The 22,423-nt window shown below is 34.2% G+C and overlaps 2 protein-coding genes across 8 annotated transcripts in view; one reads left to right on the forward strand and one right to left on the reverse strand.

Annotated features, from left to right (window-relative positions):
- The window catches only part of LOC141487443 (uncharacterized), a 44,254-nt gene that overhangs the window by 10,213 nt on the left and 11,618 nt on the right, over positions 1-22,423 (reverse strand). Inside the window, exon 3 of one of the 5 annotated variants that reach the window (XR_012468391.1) lies at positions 2,789-3,728. The exons of 2 other annotated variants lie outside the window; for them this stretch is intronic. Coding sequence is in view for 2 of the 3 variants with exons in the window: in XM_074186520.1 (XP_074042621.1) it covers positions 3,225-3,638 (414 nt within the window). In the remaining variant the exon portion in view is untranslated. 2 more of the 5 variants (XM_074186520.1, XM_074186528.1) reach the window with 2 other exon arrangements.
- Positions 12,006-18,688, forward strand: LOC141487374 (uncharacterized). 3 transcript variants are annotated; one of them, XM_074186477.1, is made up of 8 exons: positions 12,006-12,264; positions 13,707-13,844; positions 14,370-14,504; positions 14,658-14,870; positions 17,490-17,585; positions 17,705-17,938; positions 18,127-18,344; positions 18,427-18,688. In XM_074186477.1, exons 1-7 carry the CDS (start codon positions 12,006-12,008, stop codon positions 18,321-18,323), a joined length of 1,272 nt encoding a protein of 423 aa, XP_074042578.1. In that variant the 3' UTR covers positions 18,324-18,344; positions 18,427-18,688. The 3 variants fall into 3 exon arrangements, with proteins under 3 accessions (XP_074042578.1, XP_074042513.1, XP_074042448.1); XM_074186412.1 differs by having other exon boundaries at positions 18,127-18,688; XM_074186347.1 differs by lacking the exons at positions 17,490-17,585; positions 17,705-17,938; positions 18,127-18,344; positions 18,427-18,688 and adding an exon at positions 15,281-16,769.

Raw genomic sequence — 22,423 nt, forward strand, 5'->3', positions numbered from 1 at the left:
GTGTCTATTCGACCCTCCACCGCAACCCATAAGGGTTTATTGTGGCTCACACCTATTCCAACTCGGCCAAATAAGCCCAGCTTCTTAACGAAGCCGATTAGTTTATATGGTGAGTGGTCTTTCAGGTCAGATGGTGGGAGTACGGATCTGCCGAACTCAAAGAACCTGATTCGGTCCCCAGCGGGGCAGGCATAAAGTATATGCTCTGCAGTTTCATCATTTTCCCGACAGAGGCGACACACACTGTCTTCCAACAGTCCAAGTCTCTGCATGTGATGATTCAAATGACAGTGACCTGTAAGAAGGCCTGTAGGCCAACAACTGTTTGGAATCAAGCTTCGAAGGGTGAATAAACACCTTGGAGTGAGCCAATCCTGGAAGATTCTGCCAGAAGTCCATAACTCTTCTTGCCATCCAGGTGTTGAGTGTTTGTTTGGCAAAGCCCAAAGCGATGCCAATGACAGGTTCTGGTCCAATGAAGCCGCTTGCAGCACCCTCCTTTGCAAGAGAGTCAGCAGCTTCATTGCCTTCCAGGCCAGTATGGACAGGAATCCAGACCAGAGACAATCTGTTTAGTCTTCCTATCGAGGAGAGTCTTTTTTGCCAATTTGCTACCAAGAGCTTCCAACGCCGCTTTACCGTCGTAGAATATTTTTATTGACTTGTGAGTGAGGTTAGATTTATCCAATCTCTCCGCACACAATTCAATAGCGTAAATTTCCGCTTGAAATACAGTCGCATAATTTCCTAGGCAGGTAGATAACTCTGTCCTGGGTCTGCGACTGAAAACACCTGCACCAGCACCGGAAGGTGTTTTTGATCCATCTGTGAACCAACAACTATCTGCTCTTAATATTTCCTTCTCTCGCAGGATCCAGTCCTCTCTACTCGGGAATAGTACTTTATAAGGCAGCTCGTAGTTGACAGTTGGAGGCATAAAGTCAGAGGTCATTTCTAGAATGCTGTAACTTCCAATGTCAACCAACAGGTTACACTCTTCATTGAATTGATTTGTACAATTGGCAATGTGCACAAGTCTGTATGCAGTCCATCTAGCCTCTCTTTCCAGAAAAAGGAGGAGAGGAGGTAAATCTAGAAGGATCTCCATGGCCGCTGACGGTGTGGTACTGATGGCACCACTGATAGCCAGACAAGCCTGTCTCTGTAAGCCAGAGAGCTTCGCTTGGGCCGTTTTCTGTAAAGCCTTCGGTTAACAAGCAATTGCACTATACGTGATCATTGGTCTGACAATCATCACATACATCTAATGGATTTGTTTCGGACCTAAACCCCAAGTTTTACCACAAATCCTTCGACATGTCCATAGAGACAGTCTGGTGAAACGTTTTCCAAGTTAGCGTTCCAGGTGAGTCTTTTATCAAGGACAATGCCAAGATATTTCACCTCCGTTCCAAATGAAATGACCACACCATTGAGGGAAAGTGGCGTTAGATTGTCGAATTTTCTTCTCTTGGTGAAGGGGATTAACACAGTTTTGCTGGGGTTGACAGACATCTGTTCCCTCAGGCACCAACGTCCAACGCGCTTTGGAGGATATTACAAGCTACCCTTCCTGACGTGGACCTTGCCAGGATGACAAGGTCATCTGCATAAGTTTGCAGATCAACTTTTCTTTTGTCGAGGGCATCAAGCAGACTATCCACCAAGAGCGACCATAGAAGGGGCAGCCCCTATCACCTTCAGGGCAGCCCCTGGTGACCCTGAACCTGATAGCCTCGCCTTGAATAGTCGTAGTTGCAGTTCTGTTTACTAGCATGGCATAGATCCAGCCAGTTATGGTCGATTCTATACCCCTTCTAGCCAGAGACAATCCTATAGATTTAGGTAGTGCATTGTCAAATGCTCCTTCAATATCAAGAAATACAGCAACCGCAATCTCCTTGTCAAGGGATTGGGAGATTTTCTCAACGAGGTTGTTTAATGCTGAATCTGTTGATTTGCCGGTTTGATGAGCATACTGGTGGTTATTCAGTGGGGATGCATATAATGCCACCCTCCTGATATGTCCGTCCAGTATCCTCTCAAGTCCTTTCAGCAGGAAGGATGTAAGGCTGATTGGTCGTACCGATTTGGGGTGTGGGTCTCTCCGGCCCACTTTAGGTATATATACCACCCTTGCTGCCAACCAACTGGGTGGTATATAGTTCCACGCCAGACTAGCTCTATACAATTTTGTGAGAATAGGTAAAATTATTTCCAGTCCGTTTTGAAGAAGAGCTGGAAATATGCCATCCTCTCCGGGAGATTGGAAGGGCTGAAAAGACTTGATAGCCCATTCCAACTGCCGGTGCTGTGATAACCTTTTTTGCGACGTCGAACTTTTTTTCTTTTATTTTCAAGGCTTTTGTTCCACCAAGAAGAGTTGCGGTTATCTCTTTTGACCCTCAGTGGACAGTTCTCATGATAGGATGCTGCTTCGCGAAATGGCGTCGCTAGTGTATCCATATCATTACAACTGTGAATAGTACTGAATACGTCCTCAAAGTACGATTTGAGGGAGTTTTTATACCCCCTCCAGTGAGTAGATTTTGAGTCACGATATTCCACTACTGGTCTTAGACCTGTTTCAATATTGAAAAGAATATATCTGTGGTCTGAACAAGAAGGTTCAGTAGATACAGACCAATGGTGTATCTTGTTGCTCAGTGAATGTGAGCTGATGGTTAAATCTAATACCTCTTGCCTATTACTAGTGACAAAAGTTGGATCCGAGTCCTCATTAATTACAGACATCCCTCTCCTAGTGTATAATCAAAGAGTAACTCACCCCTACGGTTTATATACGTGCTGCCCCACGCTGTATGGTGTGAATTGGCGTCACATCCTATTACTATTTGTAGTTTGTTCCTTTGCTATAGTCGATAAGTCGTCTAACAGCAAGAGGTGGTACATTATCCGAATCTCCCGGAAAGTAGGCAAGGTTGATTAATTAATCCTTGAAGTTTTTTCCAAGGACGTATGAAGCGGCCTTGGCATGTTGTAAGTTTGCCTGCAAACATTTGAAGATAACAAGTGTTGCCGCAAACTTAGAACTCCTCGACCCTAGGAGGGAGAAGATGGGGGGTCCTTAAGGACACCTCCACCCTCCTCTCCCGGGATCGAGGGATGTGTAGGCTCAGATGATGAGGTGAGGACACCTGATGTCTCTGAGTTGCCTGCTAATTTATTGGGTCTCTTTGACGAGACGATTTTCGTCTTCGCTTTCAAAGAGCCACGTCCAGCCTTTTTCCCAGTTTACTCGACGAGATGTTGGCCGTCTTTGTCTCCTGAGAAACATCTGTTTTTCCGGCCTTGGGCTGGGTGTGAGCCGGTGGTTTACCCTCAAGTTTGGGTGGAGGTTTGGTTGAACTCCTCCCCATAGGTGGATTTCCACTCGGCCCCGCTTTATTTACTCTAACGGGTGCACTAGTGTGACTCGTTTGAGTAGTTTCCTGCTGGGAGGGTGCCCGGGTTTTAAGGCGGAATAAGACCTGACCAAAACCAAAATAAGGTCTGAAACCCGTCCTCGCCAGTACAGCCATGGATCCATCCTCTACAGCGAAGGTCCATGTTTGACCAGGGCCTGACTTTTCCTTGTGGATGATCGTCCACTCCAAGGTTGACAGACCATGATTCATTTTCCTCAATCTAGTGAGGATCCTGTGGTACACCAGATTCAATGGCCCTGTTCTCCGAGAGTTCCGTTGTCATCTCCATTTGACCCCGACCTGAAAGGTACGATTCGAAGTTCGTTACACTTCTACATCCATATTTATAAAGTGTTTTTTAAATAAAATTTTATGATTGACGCAATCAAACGCCTTTGAAATATCGCAAAAAATTGCGGCGGCTACTTCACCAGCATTCAATTCAGAGTAAATTTTATATAAAAAAGAGAAGATAACATCATTTTTATCTTTTTCCGCCTGAATCCCAAACTGGTTTTTGCTTATAATAGTTTTAAGAATTCATCTAAACGTACTATGACTAATTTCTCAATAATTTTTGCCAAAGTCGGTATTAAGGAAATAGGAAATAGAAATAGGTCAGTGTCATATAAAATAAGACTGTCATGAATTTTTATATTTTCTAAGTTGATCAATGGATCATATGGAGCTTGAATTGTGTTACTCAACTATTTAGCAATAGAACAGTATATAAGTTGATCAACACTATACATCTTTCCATAGGGCATAGAAGATAGTATTATGTTTGTATTTGTACAGAGTTTCAGAAGACTATCGATTTTTCTGAATGAAGGATATTTATTCGCCCTAAAATCGTTTGATCCTGCCAAAACTATAATGTAATGATTGCTGTCTAGATCTTTTGACAAGTTGGCAATATCTTCAATTATGTTTTCAAACAACGCTCCTGGTTTGATGATAGTTTCAATAGTAAACCTATCCCTATTAAATCCAAATATCATTTATCCCAAACCATATCCAAAAGCATCGCATAAAATAAAGATTTTATTTTTGGAGAGACTTGACCCATACACAATTTGCTCACATATGTTCTATCATCATCTTCTATATCTGATGATTCAGGTAATTTTTTCAAAGTTTCATAAGGCTTATTTTCTTCCACAAATTTGTTTGGCAGTATTGTCGGATACACTCATTCAAATTTACTTGATTTTGCACTGAAAGAGTTTCTATCGATGTAAGTATTTTTTGTTGATTTTGTTAAGTTCGCCCAGTTCTTCTTCCGGTTTAGACATCTCTTTCAATGTTTCATCCAATTTCATCTGGAGATCTTCATTTCTTAGTGCCAATTCATCTTCATCCGAGTTCAGTTTTGTCAGTTCCCTTTTCTGTTTTTTGATGTTTTTCATAAGATCCTCTTCCAAGCTGGCAGCTTCATCTTGAAAATCGCCTGAGGCTCTTCTTAATCCCTTTATGTAGCTGTCCTTCTCTTGATTATCTCTTCTCAACCTATTAAGTTCTTCTTGTAGGTAATTAACTTTGTCTTCCCAGTCTGTATTTAGTTTTTCTAACACAATAACTTTTTCTGCATTATCCTTCTTGAGTTTATTCATTATGTCTTCACTTTTTCAAGCAGTTGTGCCTCTTGTTTATTTTTCTTCATGCACTCTTTAGACCATAGTATTTTTGTACCTCTCATTGCGATGTGTTTTACCCTGTCCACACAGCTAGCGTGGAACACGTTAAAACACTGAGCACACACACTTTGCAACACTTGAAATTGTTGAACATTCTGACGAATTAATATGTTTCTAAATCAGTGTTCAATTAAATTGGGTATCAATCCTCTCAAGAATGAAATCGACGTCAATATTGTCCGGGCATGATCCTCTTAATAGAATTTCTTACTCTTCGATTTTTGTGGCTTTATCTATCGGTATTTTTGTAGCCAAATATACTTTTAGAACTTTAAAGCACTCTTCTGACTTTATTTATGCACTTCACCAAAGTCCGAAACAGATAACTTTGATTCACAAAACTGGATAATGCGTTGCATTATCTAGTTTAATAATTATAAAAAAGACAGAAGTTTTGAGTGAAATTTAACCATTAAATTTTGATCCTCAATCAGACCCCAACCTATTTCAACTTTCAACACACAAGTTCACTCATCAAGGAAGTGAAGTGTTCAGAACATATTCTCCTTGAAGAATGTGGAAGGGTATCTGATGGTCTTTTGATGGCTTCTAACCACTCACTGTATGTATCTGCAGGATCCTAGAATAATGCAATAAAATTACAGTCAAAAACAATTTCATAGCCTTGCCAGAGCATTGCATACATTAATTATTACAAAACTCCTTTTTTAGCATTACAAATCATCTTTTCTATTCTAAGTACTACATTTATTTCTGTACTTATATAAATAAGTACAGTTACACGGGAACGTGTAACTATAACTATTTTAATATATTGCTATATACGTATATATATATATATATATATATATATATATATATATGTCGTGCGGTCAGTTTGAAGAAATTTCAGAATGTGTTCAGGTCATTTTGAGGAATAGGTGGTCATTTTGAGGAAAGCCTCAAAATGCCCAACGTACGTAATGGTCATTTTGGGGAAATCAGAGTAAACCTTAACCCGGCATTTTGAGGAAGTTCTTCATAATGCCTGTAAGGAGCATGATCGCGTATTTACTGGTGATTTTGAGAAATTACCTCATAATCACCTCAAAATAAATTGTCATATAATTAATGGTCATTTTGAGGTAATTTCTCAAAATGGCGATTGATATAGATCGAATTTTCATCTGAATTTACTTAAAACATTAAAATTCATTGAAGTTTATTATTATGAAGAAGATACGAGTTTTATAATGTTTAATAAATTAAGATAAATTACGAGGTGTTCAAAAGTTTGAATTTTCGAATTATCTAATATATAAAAATTGATGTTTGTTGGTTGGTTGGTTGGTTGGTTGGTAAGTAATAAACTTCAACATCGCTCAACCGATCGTGATGAAACTTGACATTTAGGTATAAGTAATTTTTCATACAGAAGGTTTTTAGGCTATCAATTTTTCTGTAACTCGCCACTAGATGGCGCTGTAGAACAATTTTTTAAAAGCACTGTTCTATAACGCTGCGCACGCCTAAGTTCGTTGATTCTGACTCTGTCAAAACATTGAAACAGCAGCGATACATCAACATAGTACTAGTTATCTGCACGAGTAGCACACTATACTTTTTCTACGATCAAATCAAAAATATTTTAATCAACTTTAAACAACTTATTTTACAACTTGACAGCTAATTATGTCTTCAAAAATATTCATTGACAGGCAATAATAATAATTTCTGGTTGTCGGTCGGTAGCCGATCGGTTCGACATGGGTACTTTGTTCAGTGACTCGAATTAACCGCCGTGTTGGTCGGTGGTAAAAGCCCCAGGCTGAACGATCGATATTCACTTGTTATCGTCCAATCCGTGTTAGGAATCACACGTTGAAAGGTAAGACCTCGTTAATCCTTAGCTCGCACAAGTTTCGACTTCTGCGGGTTGTCGTTCGTAGGGATGTGACAGTTGGTTAACGGAAAAACAAATTTTAAACAGATTTTTTTCTAACATTATCTTGTATGTTTTTGAAAATAGTAGATATTTCACGGGTAGATACTGTTTCGTTCTCAACAGAATGCAAGATTTTATTTGCTAATTTATTTTGCTTGACAGATTGTCATCGATATATCCCTCTACCGTTGTGGTTAATTTCCACCCGCCGTCTCATTTAAGGGTTGTTATGTTTGCGCCGCTAACGTGGCGAATTATCATCAAAAACAGTGATTTGTCTAGATTTTAGTATCTGTCAAATCTTAGAATTCTCAATTTATATAGACGGAATGGTGGAGCAGTGGAATTTGTATCGATCTACTGACCAAGCGCTTCTGGGTTCAATTCTGTCAAGGTTTTTTATTTTCTTTAATTTGATATAAGAGTGATATAAGAGTTAGGAATATATTCCACCCAGTTTAGTGCATGTGTACGGAAAACACAACTTTCTGGTTTGAAAAGTAGTACGGAATATATGGGATTTTCTGTGTTAACCGAAGAAAAACATTATCTAGAGTGTCAACCTGAAACTTTCTGATCATTAAATGGGAAAACGTACCAAAGTTAGTTGATAATGAGTAATTTTAGGATTTTTGCCAAAAAGTTCGAGTTAGAAACAAAAAAAAAACTCAAATGTTGAATGGAAATGATCCATAATAGAAAAACTATCAAAAGTCGATTGTTAGTATTCGCAATTCCGAGTAAGAAACAACATCATTCATTAAAGTCAAATTTGTAAATAGTGTATCAAAAATGATATCAAACTGATATTCAATTCAGTTGTTAGGCTGGGGTCTCACAGCTCGGTCATCCCATGATCCGACAATCCGAAAGTTTTTCGAATATTTCAACTTTTTCCAATTTTGGAAGAAGAAAATAGATTCTGACAAATTTGACATCCAAGATCAAACGATTCCTGGATTGGTGAATATACTGAAATAATTATTGGCGAGAATCAGATGAGTGAAATATTTGACTGTACAGATCAGGGAAAAAGTTAAAATATGTTTAATTTTGTCCGATAAATTCAATATTCTTGAATTCCTTGAAAAAGACATATCCACGAGTTTTTAGTGCTTTTACAAAACATACCAAACTAATGAATTTTGAAAATATAAAATTGGATCATATGTTCAAAATGAATTTGAAGCAACTTCAGGCGAGAAAGATATTTTTAAAAAAGATTTTTTTTATGATTCATTGCAGACATTCTGTGATGATAACAGTATAATTCTATTCGTCTTCAAGATCATTTGGATAATATCATTCATAGGATATAAATAAAATCATTAACAAAGTAAAAAACAGTTCACTGCATAGACATACACTGACACTGAAAACAAGTCCTTAACTATACAAAAAAATCATATAGGTACCTATACACATTATATTGAAGAAATGATAAGTAACTTTTGATTTTGACTTTATATAATCACATTTTTTTTATAACATTATGCTTCATCGCATATAAAAGAGCTACCAAGAAAGAATATATTTTTATACATATATTGGTCTGAGCATATTATTGTATATTTTGTATTAACTTTAGGAACTTTATATTTACTAGTTGCATCTCTGGAGAGGATAACAGAAATGTAAATATAGGTGACAAAATGGATAGGATCCCTGTTGCCGTAACTCCCACGTAAAATAATTTGACAAAATCCCGAGATATACGGCATTCTTGATAAACGGATTGAAAAAGAAAAAGGAATGCCACATTTCTATCTAAGAAGGAGTCAGTAAGCTCATATCAACGTCATTAATTGTTTTCAGAGAGGTCCGTCTGTCATGATATTGGTTGCGATACCTTCAACGAAGCTAGACGAAACCTCTGGGAAAATGTTGCAGTGGAACAAAAATTACGGTCAAATATAGTAAATTACTGAACAAATACCAGCATACCAGTGCAAAAATTAAAGAAAATAAAATCACGCAAAGGCACTGTCAGCTGACAGCGTAGCCACTTTAGTGGCTCACACCGCCTTTAATTAATAATAATTAAGTAAAAAGTCATCTCAGACTCAATTCTATGAGATTGTATTCACTGATACAAATATATCCCAGAAAACTACTTCATATTTTTAATATAAATAAAAAAATGGAAATGCACGTGCTTTTCAGTAGGGAAACATTGCATCATGTTTTGTGATTTCAACCACTAGGCGACGTTCTAGGTCACGAGACGACTCACCAACGATTATGGACATACAGGATTGCTTACTTTTGCGATTTTGTTAGACACGTCACGTAATCTCGTGACGTAACAGTGGTGACTCTGGATTGATTCGGTACTGCACTTTTAAATTAAAATAAACAAATTTCATGTAAATCCCTTATTAAAATATTATTTTTATATAGGATTGAATACTTAATATAAATGGATTAATACTAAGTAAAAATTTTTCTTTGTGGATGATAGGGCGAGCTATTTTGCCCTTTTTAAAAGAGGTTTCATCAGTTTTTTATTATTTTCGTGAAAACTGTAACTCCCACAAAAATTTTGTAATGAACTTTGTTTTAGATAATAGTATTATCTAAAAAAATTTATGATGACTTTTTGTTCCATCTTTTATAATAAACGCTTGATAATCAAAAATATATAAGTAATAAATTGTTTATAGGTGTAACACCTTTTTTTATTTATCAGACAGAAAATACATGATACGCTTTTTATTTATTTTTTTGAGAAAATGAGAAATTTAGATTGAATAATTCAACTTAGACTTTGTTCCATAAATGATGAAATTGATAAATCTCCAATTTGATATATTATAATACTACATTAGAGCAAAAAGGAACCATTTTATCTACTAAATATATTTGAATTAATTTTTTTTGCATGAATGTAGAAAAATAAATTTAAAGGACTAATTAATGTATTACTTTACTTAATTTTCGATTTTTTTTCTAGAATTGTTGAATTTTTTTTAAGTGACCTATTTTCGTCGGTCTTTAAGTTATTATATTTCATTCTGATAATTTTTCTCAGTTTGCAAAATTCAAAAATAATATTCAAAGGAAAATCTTCCCTTTTTGCAATTTTTTTTGAAAGATTTTTCACAACCGACCGAATAGACCATACGTGAATCATACAGAGTAGATTATCCACAAATGAAGTAATAAATAAAAATTTAGCACTACTTAAGGATAGAAAAAATAATATACGAACAACGAAAACTAACGATGAAATGAACAAGAATCAAAATACAACCATATTTAAAACGATAATCTGATATTGTTATGTAACAGGAATTGGTGAGGGTATTCTTAATGACTGAATACGATTATGATTGGATGATAAAGTATATGTGCGAAGTAATACCAAAAAGTGGTTCTTTGTTTGAATTGAAGGGGTTATATTTTTAGAAGTGATTAATTTTTGGGAAAGAAAGTTTTTGGCTTTCTACTACTTTATCTCGATACAAAAAAGATGAGGGAATCTTCCAAAGAAAGGAAGGAAGTAATCTATTTGAAAATAAGTAACTCTATTCATGGATGTGTAGATCATGCAAAGAAGTAACTTTCAGACACAAACTGAAAGAAAGTACTCCTGAAACAGCTACTTTCATATAAACATTGAATTACACGAAAGAAAAAAAATTCTTTCGAAACAAATACTCCTATATGAACACTGAATTATACAGAATATACTTTTCTTTACTCAGTTTGTATTTCAAACATTCGTTGTGGAATAAGATCAGATATCATTCACATGAGTTCTACTTTAAATGAATGGTAACAAATTGTATTTGGAGTCAATTTTCTCTCTCTAATGCTCAATCTAAATATATAAGTCTATACGTTTTTATTGATTATATAGTTCTCTAGCTTCTATAAACTCTCTAAATAAAAGGGATGAAGCGCTGATTCAACGATGTTTGGGGTACGTTCACCGAAAATTATCTAATAGGTAAATTTAAAAAAATATTTCGTATCATTAGTTTTGATTAAAAATGCCCATTGAACATTGTTGTCGTGTCTTAGCTTACGGATGACCGCTAATACTATAACTATCAACCAGTACTGTAACCCCATAGAGTTCATATATAAAATATTCTATGAAGTGGTACATTTTTGACATTATTCTGGAAAAGGGGTGCAGCAGTACAGACACAAATCAACAGCTTCGTCTATCACCTGTCTTGAAAATATATAACTATATTATTCGAAAATTCGTACGATAAACTTCGGGAGGTAATTTTTGTTCGATGGCACGAGTACGATTCGGACGTAGGATGACGGAGCTGTGAAAACCCAGCCTTATGAGTAAATTAAGGAAAAGAAAAGAACAGTAGTAGAACCACATTACCATTTCTACATCTCAAACCCCTTGCCCATATACTTATCGGGAAATCCAATAAATATATGGGCAAGGAGTTTGAGATGTAGGGGAATTACTGTCGTGTCGATTCGTTATGGTTCCACCACTGGTCCTCGAAGCCTTTGAAAAAAAAAGTATAAATATCCTAAACAGTAACCCTCACCTCAGCAACGTTAACGAATGACGAAACTCAAATTTCTTGACTGAATTTGGGAAATTCACCTAACATTCGAACCCAAAAAACAAGAAAAGAAGAAGAACTTCACTGAGTTCGAAGCGCGCGATGTAGGTTTTTTACTTATTGGAGTTGAAAAACCACCGTATGCTGTGCCACCGTCTAATGCAAAGTGTGTAAAATTTGTAGGTGTCCATAACTGGTAAGTATTTTTTTTGCGTTATATTTTTACCGTTGCCATGATTCCGATTAAACTACGCAATTTTCTACACGGTATATTTGAATAAATCGTTTCAACTACATAATATATAAGCATCGTTTGCAGAGTAGTTGAATCGGAAGTAAAAATCACATTTGACCAAACAGGAAATCTACCCATCAAATTTCCTGATGCACGTTTCATCAACTTCATTGGCACAATATATATAATTTGATATATTATTTCAGAAAAAACAGGATGGATCAATATTGTGTAGTGGAGTTTGATGATGGAATACTCTCTTGTGTAAAAGCCGATAAATTAAGAAGTAATAATGGTCAGCATTCAGCTCGCTGGAAAAATGCATGGTACCATGTGGCTATTATTTTAATTGGCGAACAAGATCAATGCGAGAGTTTTGTGAAAAACAAACATAAGGAGCAAGTAACAGAATGTACCAATAATAATGAACTCTGCAACGAAGATGAACCGAATGCTTCCTCCAATGCTCTGTCAGGTACATTCAGAACTGTGTGGGTAAAAGCTCAATATTCCCACAATAAAAAAATATTTGATATTTGATGTGCACATTCCTTGAAAGTTAGAGTTTGTCAAAGATCATTTTCCACTTGCTTTTTGCACCAAAAAACAATCAGGATACATATGATTTTATATACATATGATTTTATTCACTATGTCACCCTTTCACATCATTTTTCGTTCCTTGTGGCACTAAATTTTTGTTTTGTATCAGAAAATTATGTTTTTTGTAATGTTATTTTCTGGTTATTGACTGCTTTGCAAAAAATAATATGAGGTGCATATCCTGTAAAGTATATAATTTTTATTTTAATTACATGACTTTTATTTTAATAAATTGATGGATGTAGTCGTTACTACGTGGTAGGAAATCATAATGAAGAAAAGATAATTGAAACTTTCTATGTTTTTTACCACTTTGGAAAAAACATAGAAAGTTTCAATTCTCTTTTCTTCATTAACTTTTATTTTTGTGATTTTTATCATCATTTTCAATGATTTTCTCAGAAGTGAGCAACAGGATTGTGGGACTTTCATTTGCAGTTCGTTTATAAAAATTTCAGTATTCAGAATATCTGAGAGCCTAATTTTTTAATTTATATTCTTTACAAATTTTTAATAATTTAATGGACAGTATCTCTTGTGTCACATGATAAATTCTTTCCTGCAGTTCTTGTTCATGATTAACTTCTCATTCATAGACATGCTTTTTTCCATATAACCTCTAAGAAGAAATCAAGATGGTACATATCGAGACACATTGCTGGCCATGAAATTTTTCCACCCCTTCCAATCCATCTTCTTTGATAGGTATTTGTTGAAAATTGCCATACTTGGCGCGCCAAATGTAGTGGATTGTTGTCTATCTGATACCACACATTTCTGCAGGTTTGAAACTGTTTTTCAATATTTGCAAAACTGGTAGATTGTTTTGCAAACATCGAAGAAACTTTCTAATTTTCCAGGTATCACAAAGGGCCAATTAATATTTCACTTATCATACCCACTCATAAATTAATACCATATGAAATATGGTATAGGTGGAATAATTGTCTGCGAGTGGGATCTTTAATTTACAAAAATAATTGGGTGTCATAATAAACTTGAGGTCTTCATTTCTGGTGTGGTTGTCCAGGAACAGGGCATTGTGTACACGAATGAAAATTTGATAGGATGATTGTCTAACTATGGGTACTGATATACCATTGCTATTCTATGGAAATTTCTTCATATTCCTATGCTATATTTTTCATTAGTATTAATCTACTTCCAAAATAAGTGAAACTCGAGAACAAGAGAGCGACTCACCTTCATGTATATTCATGTAACTTGCAATTGAGTCCCAGCTAGCGATAAATCAAATATTGGTGTTTTTGCAACTTCAAATGAAATGATTATTTTATTTCCTTAATGTTCCAGAACCATATGGTAGCGATTATTCTGATGTTGACCCAAATTTTGTTCCGAAGGAAAGTAGTGATGAGGATAGTTCTTTATCAAATGATTCATTATCAGAAGATTCTTATGTTTACGAGCAAGCTAAAAGTTCTAACGCAGGTAAATGGAGAAGAGTCCTTGGACAATATTCAATTTTCCAATTCTCTTTTTTTTTTCAATTATTCCTACTACTACTGGCGGTAGCATATACAACCATTTCCACTTTAGTTTGAAAATCAATATTTCATTAAACCTAGATGCATATAGAATACCACTTTCATTGCTAATATTCTAAATTTCAATATAATGGAGTTTGACTTTGAAAATTATTCTACATTGACTGATGTAGATGTAGAAAAAATGAAACAGGTTCGAAATCTTTTAATACATTTTTTTCTGGTGAGATATCTGCTAATCAAACAATGCAGTCAATTAGTGACCCAATAATTATACAAAGTTATAAAAGTTTTAGAGTCAATTCACATTAATCAAACAAATGACTTGAAAGTTTAGTATAAACATATTCTAGAAACAAATTACATTCTACGAGAAATAGTTCCATATCCTTCTGGATAGAAAATGACAAAGCTCAGGCAGGATGTGTTTTCTGATTGGTTGAATTAAATAATATTTTGTGTTTTCCAGGTATTTCTGAATCACTTGGCAATGATTTGAATAATAATTCAAAATGTTATCCTGAGCAATTCAATAAAATGGCAGCGACATCAACTGATGTACTATCAAACAATGTCTTGCTAAATAAAAAAATATATACCGCAGGTAAATAATACAAACTATTTATAATGTAATAATTTCATTTGGTATTCAGTCCATAAGTACTCTTAACTCTTGAAAACGAAATAAATTTTTTATTTGCATTTGATGATACCCTTTTCCTGATCGAGTATTTTACATTTTTACTAAAATTTTCAGATATTCCTGTATCGATAGTTCTGGAAAAAATGCAGTCATATGTACCTCCAAATAATGAAATGCCATTAGATCCCATAATTCCAAATTCAAAGCAAGGTTCGAAGAAATATTTTTGTAAATATTGTAAAAATATGTTTACAAAGCTCCCATCACATTTTGAAAAAAAACACAAAGAAGAGGAAGAAGTGCGAAAGTTTTTGATATTACCAAAAGGTAAATTAATTGAAAAGATTGTTGGCATTTAAATAAAATATATATTATAATACTCATTTCCTACCCAATATTTTTAAATCTTCATTCAATTCCAAAAACCATATCAATATTTCATAACAAATTTCAAAATATGAGTTTTTCTGGGTAAAGACTGAAGATGGTTTATGGAACTGAGGGAGTAACAGGATTTTCAATCAAAAACGCTTTTGGTAAACAAACTTGTTCTATTTTAACAATTTGAATAGAGAATTGACTCAAGATTGCAAAAAATTGGGTAGGAAATATGTATTATAATATATATTTTATTTAAATATCAAAAATCTTTTTAGTTTTTCTGAAATTCAAATTTTCTGCAGCTTCACATTTCATACTTCTGATTCAGTGGTATTCAAAAAGTTTCCATTTTTCAGGTACGGAAGGACGTAAAAGAATTATAGATGGTTTAAGAAAACAAGGATGCTTTGAATTTAATACAGACAAAAATTTGAACACTGGACACCTTATTGTTTCAAGAAGAACAAAGTATGTCAAACAATCATCTGATTACAAAATTTGTCCGTATTGTAAAAGGATGTTTTCGAAAAATACAATCCGAAAACATTATGCTAAGTGTATTCCCTCCCATGAAAAAGGGAACAAAAAAATGTCTATATTGAGTAAAAGAGTTCATGCAAAGGTGCATAAAACTGCTTCTTCTATACTGAGGGATCACATATTTCCAGTCATGCGAGAAGATGATGTAACAAATATTATCCGATATGATGAATTAGTGGTTGCTTTTGGTAACTCGTTGTGTTGCAAATACAGATTGGAACACTTGTATAAAATGATTCGCGCTAAATTACGCCTCATTGGAAGATTTCTATTAGCCATCAAAGGACTAGATGAAACTATAGACAATTTCTCCTCTGTATTTGATCCAGAAAAAGTTGATACTAGCATACAAGCTATACACAAAGTAGCTTCTTTGAATCATGATACTATGCGGTATGACTCACCTGCAGCAGCTGCTGATTTAGGCACCATCTTGAAAAAATGTGGCAAACTCCTTATTACAATTTTTATCAAAAACAAAAATTTCATGAAAAAGCAATATGTGGAAGACTTTTTGAAAGTATTGGAGGAAGAACTTTCCATTTCTGTGAATAGAACCGTTATAGAGTCTCAACTTCATCAAAAAAGAAAAAAAGTTCTGGAATTACCTTCTACAGAGGAAATAAATGTATTATTCAGATATGCTGATGATTTGATGAAAGAAAGTTTTTCAAAATTGCAAGAGTCATTTTCGTTATGCAATTGGAAAAACTTAGCAGCTTCAACCCTGATTTTAGTTCAAATTTTCAATAGAAGAAGAGCAGGAGAGGTTGAAAGAATTCTTATTGATGATTTCAAAGCATATCAGACCTTTAACAGTGAAAAAGACTGTGAGTTACTCAATTTTACTGTTAAGAAATTCAACCAGGATCCCAAGGAATACTCAAGATTTGTGATTCGTGGAAAAAGAGCACGAGGAGTCACAGTATTGCTCTCAAAAGATATGTTGGAGTCAATATTGTTAATACTAAGGTACAGAACGGAAGCTAATGTGCCAGATACTAATCCATATGTTTTTGGGATTACTGGAAATATTCTTGAAAATTCTCACTTGAATGCCTGCAAGATAATGCGAGATTATTCTGAAAAATGTAAAGTTTCCAATCCTACTTTATTGCGAGGAACTCAACTACGTAAGCATTTGGCAACACAATCTGCATTACTAGATTTAGATGATGTGGAAGTTGGAGATCTTGCTAATTTTATGTGACATGCAGAAAAGATTCACCGTGATCACTATAGACTACCAGTTGCTGTAAGGGAGGTTGGAAGAATATCCCAACTACTTGAAATGGGTATCGGAAAGGGAAATGGTAAAAGTAATTTATAAAATTTGAAAGTTTTCAATCATTTGTCACACTGGAAATTTCATTTCAGGAAACCTTTCGTCTGATACTACCCAGGAAATCAATTCTGTAAAAGTTCTCTCTGGTAAGTATAAAACTTCGATTTGTAACTGTTGGACCTCAGTTGGAGCTGGCCGACATGTGAATCTGATGTTGTATAGTTATAATATATGGTTTCATATTTTTGTCTTTTTTACATTCCTTGATATTTACTTGATCTTATACTTTGTTATAAGAATCTATTTGGAAGATCTCAGTAACTTGACATTAATCAAAATTCCTTAGATAGATAATGTTCTGCTTGGCCAGGACTTGTGTGCTGAGAGAATTCCATATCAATTAAGAATTACCAAGAGTTTAAAATTTAATTAGGAATGTAATTTGAGGAATAATCTATTATATCAAACAAAAAAACTTGGAATATTCATGATAGTTTTCAATGCACATTGAATTTATATTGTAATACCTTCATCACAACATTGTTTAAATATTGTATTAATAGTAACGAGTTATGCATTTTCAGTATATTCAATATTTGAACCTACTGTTAATTGAACCTTTATTATCAATTTTTGTGAACAATGTATCAGAGGTATTAAACTAGTTATTATATGTTCAAACTTTGCAGTATGAGTGTATTCATAGTGGGTAAAATTTATAATATCTTCAATGATTTTAGTTAATAATCCCGCGAGAGAGTCGCCCACGATAAATTACCCTGCTAGAGATTCATGGGATAATCCTCTAGAAACTTCTTATGGCAGACAACGATGTGGTAAGAAAGTTTTTCTATTAAGTCTTATACTTACCACTTACTGAATGCTGCCATTTCCAAATGTCATATATCATCAACATTAATATTTTTAAAACTTCAAAAATCATTTCATATTTCAGTTTCTCCTATGGGTCAAGTTAGAAAAAGGTCTTGGGGTGCAAATGAAGTGCAAATTGTAACCACATTATTCTCAAAACACCTACAAAATAGAACTTTACCAACAACCCCAGAATGTTTTGCTGCCATCGAAAGTAATGATTCTTTGAGTGGAAGAACTGCAGCACAGTTAAAAAGTTGGATGTCTAACCAGTTTAGAAAAAAAAGTAATGAAAAATGTCGTAAAATTATGAGAGGTTAGTAGTTAGTGTATATACAAAAGTTAATTTCTCTATCTTATTCTCAGAATACCCACTAATATATTTCAATATCTTATTCTTGAAATACTCGTTTTTGTTTTACTCTTTTTGAGAATCGGTTATACATATACTTAATACAATACTCGAATGTGAAATTCTTTAAATACTGAACTCCTTTTTTTCAGCATACTGGACAGAGGAAGAAAAAGAAATAATGTTTAAAATATTTGAGAGAAATTTGAAAGGTGGAATACTTCCTGGTCTGAAAATGTGCACTGAAGTTCAAAACAAATATCCACAATTAAGGCATAGGACAGCTGTAACACTGAGAGCATGGGTTAATAATACTATAAAGAAAAACAGTAAAACGAAGAATGTATAACGTAGTTGAAGTTACAGAAAAGTAAATTGGAGAATATTTGTTATTGGGCTGAATTCATGTTAGCATTTTCTACATCCAATAATTTGAACCACTTAATTTTCAGAATCAGTTTTAACCTAGCTGTTTCCAATATACAGGATGTGCAAACTGAAATACCAGAGGTTAACTACAGCAACATTTCAGAATAAAGGAAGTACTTGATTTTTTTTTGGAGTTTGATACTTTATGGGAGAGGGCTCCATTTATCACTTTTGACGCCATTAATATATACCGTACTTGTTTATTTTTCCTTTTGTTACCTCATGTTAATTTGTGACTCTCATCTTGCTTATTTTAATGAAAAGAAAATAAATTTTTACTCTAAATCTTTGGCTTTTTCTAACATTTTTATATAATAGAAATGAAACACGCACAGATGATTCAAAACATGAAAAAAACACTATAGCAAGCGAAATTTTCGTGCGAAAAATATAACAGGGAGATATTCTATTGTTTAGTTTAAAAAAAAAACAGTTTTGGGAAATGTCACTCTAGTATTCTGTACAACACTATAAACTCTCTTTTTTGTAGCCAACACACCAACTGCACCTTTATTCACCTATTTACTACTGTTTATTGCAAATAACATTGAATAATTTGTAAAAACAGATATTTTCATTATAAACCCAAAGATACATAAACAAATGTCACAAGTTGTCAAACTTTACCGCTCGCACAGTGTTGCCTAGTGATTAGGCAAATTTAACAGATCAATTCATCGCTTTCCGTATTTGAACGTTACTTTCGAAATAACGTTGTTCTGCATATATTCATCTGTTTTTTCAAATATTTCCATTTCTAACGTATTTTCCTTCTCTGCCAACCCGATAAAGAATATGCAGATTTGCAAAAACTTATAAAAAAGCGAGTCTACGAATATTACAAGTTTGCGCGGCTTATAATTATTCTTAGCTAAGGCGTTTTCTGGCGCTCATGTATTCAAAACGTATTTGTCTGTGATTCAAATACATTCGTTCTGGCGTTGAAACGATAACGTCACATCAACTATGATTTGAAACGTTTTCATGATGAACAACCTCACGCTAGTGAGGTCTCAACCAAATTTGATTTCAATAAAAGCGTCAGAAAATCGACAAAATCGAGGATTTAATATTAGTTGGTACGATAAATGTGATTGGTTAACCAGCTTCATTAAACGAGAAATACTTTTTTGTTGCCCTGTGTTTTATTTTCCGTACAAACCAAAATACCAAACGTGGTTTAAAACAGGATACTCCTGTTTTAAAAAATTTACCTCGTTCTACAGAAAGACATTTTAAATCTAAGGAGCATATATTTTTGTCTTGTAAATTAAAATTGTTTAGCAAACAAAATATAGGTTAGGGAAAATCGGTCGAATTCAAAAACACTCATCGATATTACGATTTATTTGGGTTCCCAAGAATTAGCTTTTCGCGGACACGATGAAACCGAAGATTCGATTAATCGCGGCAATTGCAAGGAAATTTTAATGTTATGGGGCAAATATGATTCCCAATTTGGTACTTTTTTAAACGGTAACGTTTTTTCGGGCACCTCAAAAACCATCCAAAATTAGCTTATAGACAGTGTGGCATATATTATTGAGAAAAATATAAGCAAGGAGATTGAAAGTATTTATTTTTTGCATGGGAAATTGATGAAACTACTGATATTACCTGTACATCACAACTTTCAATCGTTTTTAGCAATTTTTAAGAAAACTGTTATATTAGAAGAGAAAAGTTTTTGGTTTTCTACTACTCCATCTGATACAAAAAAATGGATGAGAGAATCTTCCAAAGAAAGGAAGGAAGTAATCAATTTGAAAATAAGTAACTCTATACATGGATGTGTAGATCATGCAAAGAAGTAACTTTCAGACACAAACTGAAAGAAAGTCCTCCTGAAACAGCTACTTTCATATAAACATTGAATTACACGAAAGAAAAAAATTCTTTCGAAACAAATACTTCTATATGAACAATGAATTATACAGAAGATACTTTTCTCTATTCAGTTTTTATATCGAACATTTGTTGAGGAATAAGAATCAGATATCATTCACATGAGTTCTACTTTGAATGAATGGTAATAAATTGTACTCACATGGAACACTGTCACCCTAACTGGTATACACCGTGTTTTGCCTTGAGACACTTGCCCTAAGGCTCTTCAGTACCAAATTGGATAACATTATAGAAAATACACACACTTCATTCATGAATTACGATTTTGAATGTCACGGAATAAGCTTGATCTGCTTATGTCATCGATGACATCGTAATGACATTCATTCACCTATTTGATTTAATCCCAGCCATGAGGAATCTTATTTGATTTGAAAGGGTTATATTTTTAGGAGTGATTAATTTTTGGGAAAGAAAGTTTTTGGCTTTCTACTACTCCATCTGATACAAAAAAATGGATGAGAGAATCTTCCAAAAAAAGGAAGGAAGTAATCAATTTGAAAATAAGTAACTCTATACTTTCAGTTTGTGTCTGAAAGTTACTTCTTTGCATGATCTACACATCCATGTATAGAGTTACTTATTTTCAAATTGATTACTTCCTTCCTTTCTTTGGAAGATTCTCTCATCCATTTTTTTGTATCAGATGGAGTAGTAGAAAGCCAAAAACTTTCTTTCCCAAAAATTAATCACTCCTAAAAATATAACCCTTTCAAATCAAGAGAAAAGTATTATTTATTGACTACGAAGAGTTCATTTATATTGAATAACTCAAAGACAACCCTTTTTTCTTGTTTTTGTTTTTTTATGGTCAGTTTTATACGTATGATTTTCGGCAATACTCAATTTTTGTTTGTATTTATGCAAATATTACGTATTTTGCTTTAAATAAGGTGCGGCACCCCAAAAAATTTTCGCGCTTCCGGCGGGCTTTTCTTGTGTGTATATAGTCTTTATGACTTTAGCCTCCCCTGTTCTCCAATGCACGAGCCGTCACTGGGTATAGGCATGGCAACTCTATGTCTTTTTATTACTCTAAGGTTTTTATTATTGATTTTGACATCTGACACAAATTGAATCATTCCATTCTGGCGAATCTTATTATTAATGACGTCACTACGAATCGTTTTCAATTACACGCTCGAATGAGATTAAACCCTAAATCTGATTTTTGCAATGTTGCCAAGTTCAGAACTATGTTGAAGGCGGCTTTCTTTTATGATCCAAAAATTATTATTGCTTATTTACGTTTTGTGGGCTCTGTTTTTGATCTGGAACTACTGACAGAGTTTCCTATTATATTCAAATGTAGAACAGATCAGATAAGGTTAGGTCAGGTCAGGTTAGGTTAGGCTAGGTGAATTCAGCAGATGATTTCAGATGAATTTCCTCTTTTTTACCATTTATTACCAATTTACCGCTATTTTTGTTTTCATATTGGGACGTCAGTTTCGGAATAACGTTGTTCTGCATGTATTCATTAGTTTTTTCAAATAATTCCATTTTTAGCGTATTTTCCTTCTCTGTATCGAAGGCAGCTTTTTTTATGATCTAAATATTAGCAATGCTTACTTGCGTTTTGTTGGCTCTGTTTTTGTTCTGAAACTACTGGAAGAGTTTCCCATTATATTCAAATGTAGAACAGGTCATGTTAGGTTAGGTTCGGTGGGGTTAGATTAGGTTAGGTTAGGTCAGATTAAATTAGGTCAGGTTAGGTTAGGTCAAGCTGGGTTAGGTCAGGTTAGGTTAGATCTGGTCAGGTTAGGTCAGATTAGGTTAGGTCAGATCAGGTTAGATTCAGGTCAGGTCAGGTTAGGTTAGGTTGGGTTAGGTTTAGTCAGGTTAGGTCTGGTCAGGTTGTGTTGGGTCAGGTTAGGATAGGTCATGTTAGGTCAGTTCAGGTCAGGTTTAATCAGGTCAGTAAGTTTCGAAAAACTATAACTTTTTCTTATTTATCGCAATTTTTTTTCATATTACTCAGAATGAACAATTTTGGAAAGATTGGCAACGTCGCATTGTAATCTTTTCACAACATGAAATCCATGTTTGACATTTGACGCTTTTGAAGATGTCTGATTGATGAATTTTTAATCATTGAAATAAGCGATAATT

The sequence above is a fragment of the Leptinotarsa decemlineata genome, unplaced genomic scaffold (assembly GCF_025532065.1).
Source record: "Leptinotarsa decemlineata unplaced genomic scaffold, Ldec_3_MD MMD2_P_RNA_scaffold_10, whole genome shotgun sequence".
In the NCBI taxonomy this organism is placed as follows: Eukaryota; Metazoa; Arthropoda; class Insecta; order Coleoptera; family Chrysomelidae; genus Leptinotarsa; species Leptinotarsa decemlineata.